At 47.1% G+C, this 7,500-nt stretch overlaps 1 protein-coding gene across 1 annotated transcript in view; it reads right to left on the reverse strand.

Annotated features, from left to right (window-relative positions):
* Positions 1-401: 401 nt before the first annotated feature.
* Positions 402-7,500, reverse strand: part of LOC307004508 (uncharacterized protein) — a gene marked incomplete at both ends in the record, with an annotated part of 31,879 nt that continues 24,780 nt past the window's right edge. The window contains 10 exons of the mRNA XM_079623828.1: positions 402-1,068; positions 1,145-1,650; positions 1,739-2,211; positions 2,580-2,786; positions 2,892-3,699; positions 3,788-4,115; positions 4,249-4,888; positions 5,441-5,527; positions 5,595-5,660; positions 5,750-6,560. Of these exons, the coding sequence (XP_079479954.1) occupies positions 402-1,068; positions 1,145-1,650; positions 1,739-2,211; positions 2,580-2,786; positions 2,892-3,699; positions 3,788-4,115; positions 4,249-4,888; positions 5,441-5,527; positions 5,595-5,660; positions 5,750-6,560 (4,593 nt within the window). The remainder of the gene's footprint in view (positions 1,069-1,144; positions 1,651-1,738; positions 2,212-2,579; positions 2,787-2,891; positions 3,700-3,787; positions 4,116-4,248; positions 4,889-5,440; positions 5,528-5,594; positions 5,661-5,749; positions 6,561-7,500) is intronic.

Consider the following 7,500-nt stretch of genomic DNA (forward strand, 5'->3'; position numbering starts at 1 on the left):
AATGTAAAATGTTTTATTAAAATTAATATATACAAATATTGAAATAAGTACACACACACATATATAAATATATGTACATACACACAATATATAATAGGACAGATTGCACATTCCAGTCCCAAGGCAATTAAAAGCAGCACAATGAATAAGAGTGTGAACAGTATTATTTACTAAAACTAAGTACAAGACATTAATAAACAACAATAAACAACTAACAATGTGGAAATAGAATAGAACATTCTGTAATATAAATGAAACAAACAAGTCATTACAGAAAGATGGGGAAAAAAGAAGGTAAAAGTATTTACATTTTAACATCAATTAGTTGCAGCTGAGGTAAGTATCAAGATTTATTTACATGTTTACATATTTACAGTCTAGTATTTACAAGATTATTATTATTATGGAGGTGGCTGTCCAGGTTTTTTCTGCTGGCGCTGTTCTACCAGCCACTCCTCTAAAGATTTGCCACCAGAGACACTGGGGCAAAACGTGGCACTGCCGAAGCGGCTGTGGCCGAACTCCTTAGTTTTGGGCTTGCCACACTTAGAGCATTTGTTATATGCCACTTCACGGACATATTTCCTTTTGTGGGCTCCACTGGCCTCCTCTTCTGCCCTGCGTCGCCTGTTCCTCTGAGTGAAGCGGGACACAAACACCGAGGCAGTGGGAGCAGGAGCCTCAGGCGTGTCAGGAAATACTGGAGTTGGAGCCAGGAAAGGAGCAGCTGAAGGGCCACCTGCACCTGCTGCCATCAGCGTGGGCACAGGGTTCAATAAAATGAACTGGGGCAGTGGCACAGGAACTGGGGGAGGAGTAGGAGCTGCTGGGGTAATGGGCCGCACAATTGTAGCGCTGGCAGGTCGTTTGCCCGGCCGTAGCTTAGGAGCCTGTCCCGCTCTGTTAGGAGGAAGGACAAACTCGTGCCGGGCCCCTGATGTGGAGGGAGCCTCATCCAGCCTTTCCCGCGGAGCAGGAAGCTGTGAGCTGGCCACAGCGATCCGGTCTTCTGCAGCAAGGCCCTGGGTAAGGACAGTCACTTCCTGGATGTTCTCCCTTCGATTAAACCTGCAATCAAAAAAATTATTCATTATAAATAACTGCTATCCCTTTCATTCAAATGTATATGTAAAACCATGCTTACCACTGAGTGAGAGTCCTCTGATTCAGCACAAACAGCTGAAGTGACGTGGCCTCCATCAGAGTGTGGCAGTTCAGCACCAGGTCTCGGATGTGGTGGTAATCGTTGAGCACCTTAGTCCAACGAGGAAGACGGACTCCATCTTTCTTAGTTGGGGACTTGTGCAGTGCACACAGTTTGATGCACATGGCCTCGACTAAGCGACTGGTGCTGGGCCACTGAGCCGGCCCCCCAGGATGACCGATCAGACACCTCTTCACACTCTCCACACCCGGTGTCACTCCTGTGTTTTTCGGAGCCTTGAAGCGTCCGTGGGTCAGTTTGGGCTGGTGTCTGGGCTGATAGTGGATCCTCCTCTTGTCCCCATCAGGAAGAGCAGTCCACAGACGGATGACCTCTGTGACCTGCTGCTCGTCCAGGTAGAGTGCCTGACGGAGGGACATCAGGTACTCAGCCAGATCCTGCACCTTATCCCAGCCCGCAATGCCATCGGGTCCAAGAACAGGAGCCTGTAGAAGTATTACAATAACAATACATAGCATGTTAAATGTCAGAGTGTAAAAGCAAATGGAAACTAAAAATGAGCAGCTTACTTACAGGAGCCTGGTCTGCAACACTGGACCCAGTTGATGTTGCAGGAGCAGAGGCAGCACTTGGCTGGACAGAAGGCTGTGGAGGAGACTGCAGAGGAGGGTGAACAGGGCGCTGCAGAGGAGGGTGTAGAAGAGGCAGAGCAGGGCGCTGCTGAGGAAGCTGGGCAGACTGCAGAGGAGGCTGAGCAGGGCGCTGCAGTCCTTGGCTGGATGTGGGTGGCTGTAGTGAGGATGATCCTGGTGCAGAGGAACAGGGGTTGAAGGCCTGGGGGAAGCTGCTGTGGACTGGGACAGTCTCAATGGGGTCATAGAGGACTGGCACTGTGAGGTCCTCAGGTTCCTCCTCAACGAAGCCTTCATCCTGCACCACCTCATCATCCATCTGCTCCACCAGCCGATCCTCCTCTTCTGGGTTATCCATAACAGTCAGGGATTTCCCAGACTGACTGTACAGATACTCCATACCCAGCAGCTCCCCTGCAAAACAACACACATACAAAGCACATTCACATTATTATAACTGTAGTGGCTATTTGTCCATAACAAACTGAAACAAACAAACAATCAAACTTTTCAAAGTTTGATCGTTTGTAGGCTTGACGCAGTTTAACAGATAAAAAAAATGAAAATAATAAACAATAAAATAATAAGCATAGATGCAAAATAAAGCAAATTCACTTTAGGAAAAGAAAGCAAATAAATTAGGCTATAAAGGCTCAAATTAAGCCTAAATTAAACAACAATAGTTGAAGTATTTGAAATAAAATATAAAAATGTACACTCAAACACTCATACACCTGTATAATGTATAATCTTTTGTTTGAGTTAACATGAATAATTCTCACCTGTGTAAGCCCCTGGAGGCTGGTAGCGCTCATCCAGGGACATCTTCAACACTTTGCGGCTGAGCCGGTCCATTGCCTCCCTCTCAGCGCTGCTGTAGGTCCTCAGGTCAGTCTTTCCCCTTACTGCTTCATCCATCCGGTTCTGGTTCCAGCGCATCAGGCCTTCCAGGAGATAGGCCTGGAAATGCGCATCACTGGCACTAGTCCCTAGAGGTTAAATAAAGTCAAATATATATAATCTATGTATTCAGAACGGCAGAACAGGTTATAAAAGTTTTACGTTTTTAGCAGGTTATAAAAGTTATAACCTACCTGGGATGAAGCGATTTAAATGGAGGTGGAAAGACTCCAAGGAGGTGGAGCCACGAGCACAGCGATAGCAGCTGAGCTCCACACCACCCTTCTTCACTGTGTCTGTCTTCTGGTACAGAGGGAAGCCCTCTGGGTCCTGAATACAGGCAATGTGCCTCTGCTGGTCTATCCAGACCTGTTGGATGCGCTCGTGGTCCAGCAGTGGTACACCCAGAGTGTCCCTCCCCTTCTCACTGTCCATCTCTTCAATGAGTGCCTTGATCCTCTTGGTGGTCTCCTCCACTCCTCTGGTCCGCTTGCGACAGTGCAGCGCCAACTCCTTCCTGGTGATCAGCTTATCCAGGGCCTTCTCTGAGACTGGACCAGCTCCTCTGGCCTGTAGCTCCCCCTGTTTGGCCAACCGAAGAGCAGCGACATCATCTGGATCCAGCTCAAAGATGCACCTGGAAAGCCGAGTCATGAAGGTGCCGTAGAGCCGATGAGCCTCCGTGATGACACCTGCTGCAAAGCGCCGCATGAAGTGCCAAATGTCTAGGCGCACTTGGAGCTCATCCCACTCTGTGAACATGGCTCTGACCTGCGACTGTCCGTGTGCGAGTGGGCTGCAGCAGTCTCTGTCCACGTACATGACGGCGGGCGGTGCCACTCCCGCCTCCCTGTACCTCTTCATGAGACCCACCGCCATGGGCCACAGTCCATGCCCCTCTGCCGCTGTGAGCACTGACACCAACACCTGGCCGTGCTCATTGCCTACATTAGTGCACCAACCAGCAGTGTTGGCAGCAGCGCCGGCCAGTTTTTTGGTGACCTATGTGAAAAAAAACAGTAGAATAAACAAATGTAAGAAAAATTTAAGATAATAACAATTATTATTATTCAAACTTGACTTTTTATACCTTTTTGGTGGAGTCCATCTTGAGGACAGAGCCAAAGACCGAGGTTATTTTGGCCTTGACCTCAGGTAGCCGCGAGAGGACGTCCCTGGCATACACAGACAACAGCCACTTGGGTTTGGGGATGGGTGGGAGGGGTGGGGGCGCAGAAAAGACTGCAGGCTCAATGATGGAGGAGTCTGTGAAGGGCTCACAGACAGTGAGGTACTCCAGCGTCCGCTGTGACCACGCTGAGGTGTGCTGCTCCTGCAGCTTTTTGTGAAGCTGCGTGACACTGTTGCCCTGGGTCCTCTCCCGCATCATTATGACTACACGGTAGTCACACGAGTACCTACAGACAGTCAAATAATTATGTTCAGTGCCACATCTTGCTATTTCAATGTTAATGTCAGTAAAGCAATGTATTTGATTTTATACAGTACAACAAATTACAGTGCATTGCTCTAAATATGAATGTGTTCTACCTGTATGTCAGAATGGCGGGGAATTTTCTGCGGTGTCCCATGTCGAGCTGTCCCAGGATGTCTTCAGACCAGGCTGGATACTTCTTCTTGCACCCTTTGCACTCCAGATACTCTGTTGCCATGTCATACCACCCGTCTATGTCCAGGACCTTGCGCACAGTGCGATAAAGGCCAGCAGCTGTCAGCTTGTGGTTATTGCAGGCTGGCTGGACACAGACAAGTGGAATGGACCACATCTTCAGCGGCATCCAGAGGAACAGAGGGCGGCAGAAGAAGATATCAGGAGAAGCAGGGGGCTGGGTGAAGACGGTCGGGGGCTGGGGAGGGTACCACCAGAAGTTGGGATGTGGCATCAGCTCAGGCTTCCCTGTTTTTGAGTTGGCCCTGAACAGAGTCTTTCTGATCCAGTCCTGCTGGAAAGATGGGAGTTGCTCGTTCCAGTGGACAGGAAGCTCTGCAGGCGAATGGGACACCTGGCCAGGGGTCCACAATGCTGGAGGAGCAGGGGTAGGAGCACGAGCCGGGGCACGAGCCGGGGCAGGAGAACGAGCCAGGGCAGGAGAACGAGCCAGGGAAGGAGCAGGAGCCGGGGCAGGAGCACGAGCCGGGGCAGGAGCAGGGCCTCTCAAGGCCGCAGTGGCTGGAGCGTAAAAAGACACAACATAATTATCTTATTGTTTTAGACTTTCACTGCATGACTTTCTCAGCTCTGCTGGACAGCTACTGCGATTACAAGGTTTAGTGCAAAGCATTTATGATTAGTAGACAGGCCACATGATGATGAAACGATGGAAGGAAGCAGTGAAAATCATCCTGTTTATCACCCAAGCACCATTAGGACAAATACAAGAAGAAAAATGAGATGGGATAAGCAAAATGTGAAGCAAAGCAGCCCAAACACTGTGAGTGCCTCTAACTACAACAGCCACTTATTCCAAGGGGAGTGGGGGACGTGTGAGATGACAAGAATGAGCTTTAGTCTGTGATTATGATAAAAAATGAAATAAAAACCTTTTACATACACCTTTAAATTCCCTTTTTGCTTTGAAGATGTTCACTCAAAGAGTGAATGTAGATTGACACCTGAGAAGTGCCATTCCTCTGTGTTGTAAAATAAAAGAATATGATATGTCATTTAAAAAATACTGTTGTCACAGAATTGTTTGTAAAATATTGTTTAAGATTTACATACCTTGAGGAAGTTGCTCCTCAGCTTGTGAAGCTACAGTTGCCATCTCCTCGTCATCTTCCTCCTCAAAAAAATCCCTAGCAGCAGAGTCTGTAAAATAACATAAAACACTAAGCACATGTCACCAACACACTTGTATGCGTTAAGTGATACTCACCACATGTAAAGAGTCGTCTCCGGGCTGCGGACTCAGACGCAGGAGGGAAACGTGGTCCTGCAGCTGCTGTTGACAAAACACGTATTTTCGTTAGACATATATACTGCATAATATATAGGCTACTGTAATGATTTTAAAGCTGGCCAATCACTTACAGGGTTTGGCTGGAGACAAAATCTTGTGTGCCAGCTGTGAAGCAGATAAATGCTTCCCCCGCGCCAAAAGGGCCTTCACCTTGGTCACCAGCAGTGGCCTGTTCTGAGTGCCAGCAGGTGGAGGAGGAACATACATAGTGCCAGTGGGCACAGCAGCAGTAGGGGCAGATGCAGCGGGCACAGTGGTGGTGGGCATGTGGGCTGGAGCCTGCCTCTTCAGCACGTATGCTTTGAAAAGGGCCATGTTGGTGTTAGGCCTGGCCTTTGCCTTATTTAGGTAGGTGATGAGAGCCTGGGCCTCCTTGCTTGGGTCCTCATACACCTCCTTCATTGACCTACCCTTAAAATCACCAAACTCCACCATCAGACATCCAGAGTCTCCCGTCCTCTGGGCCTCCTGCAGCATGGCCTGTTTTTTCTGATACACCTCCACAGCCTCACCTACCTCCCTGATCTGCGAGGTGTATCTGAGGAACAGGTGTTTGTTTGCCGACAGTGGGTTGTTCCTCTCCTCCTCCCCCAAAATGCTGCTGACCAGATACACTGCATACCCCAGTGAGTTCTCCAGCAGCCACAGGAACTTCTGGCCCTGGTGTTTCCCAAACTGGATCTTGCAGTGAGCCAGAACCAGGAACTGGTCTCCAGGATTCCCTCCATTCTGCCTCACAAAGGCAGTGGCCTCAGCCAGGACCTCCTCCTTACACCTGGCCCTCCCTGCCACCGTGATCTCACTCCTATTGGCCTCCTCAGTTGGCCCCATGAGGAGTCGACCCTCAGAGGTTTTTCGAAAAACCGGGTATGCATACATAATCTGAAAGGACACAGGCATAAACAGAACATAGCTGTCATATTCCAACTGAAAGTATTGTGCTACACCATTTGTTTTTAATGTAATTGATTAATGATCATATGTTTTATGAATTGATTTTACCAGCATTATTGTTATTATATACAACTGTAAATCACTTTGAATTGCCTAATGTACAAATTGTGCTCTACAAATAAACTTGTCTTGACTAGCCTTGCCTATATGACTGTAAATCATTTAATAATTGAAACACTGGATTTATAAAACCTTTCAGCATTCAATGAACTTACAATGGGCTTAATTCATTTGCAAATCATTCACTGCTGTCCTGGAGTCGCTAAGTAATTGTAGTAGCATTGATTCATATTAAAATACTGTACAATCTTATCATATTTAGCTATTACCCACAGTATCTTGACAGCATCAAGTAACACTTCTTGGTACAATCTTGCTGGTATCATGCCATGCATAAATCATTTTGTTTTGTTTAGCTTTTGTGGCAGAGATTAGGAAGCACACAATATAATGTAAAGGTAAAAATATGATCATCAAACAGATCTAAAACGTAAAATTGTAAATCAAATCGTTTTGGTATATATTTTATAAGTCCTGGTGTCCTCTACAGAGGACATAGTATAACATATATATGAATAAAACATTATAATGTAATGACACAAAAAAAAATACTAAATTAACAACAACAAAAAAATTGTCTCAGCTATATAACGTTAGCTTAATTAGCGGCCGGCATGTTCGCCGGAGTCAAATGTGACGTCACGATATGGGCGTGGTCGCGAACTGGTTGGCAGAAAGAACCAAAACATGTCGCAGACTCGCAGCAGTCTACCTGTGTTTTGTCAGCATATGCTAATTATTTGTCCGAAGAACCAAAAAAGAGATATAAGGTTAAGCTTTTATATAACCAGTGTTCATGTTCTCTGCC

This window comes from Phoxinus phoxinus, assembly GCF_949152265.1.
Source record: "Phoxinus phoxinus genome assembly, chromosome: 9".
In the NCBI taxonomy this organism is placed as follows: domain Eukaryota; kingdom Metazoa; phylum Chordata; class Actinopteri; order Cypriniformes; family Leuciscidae; genus Phoxinus; species Phoxinus phoxinus.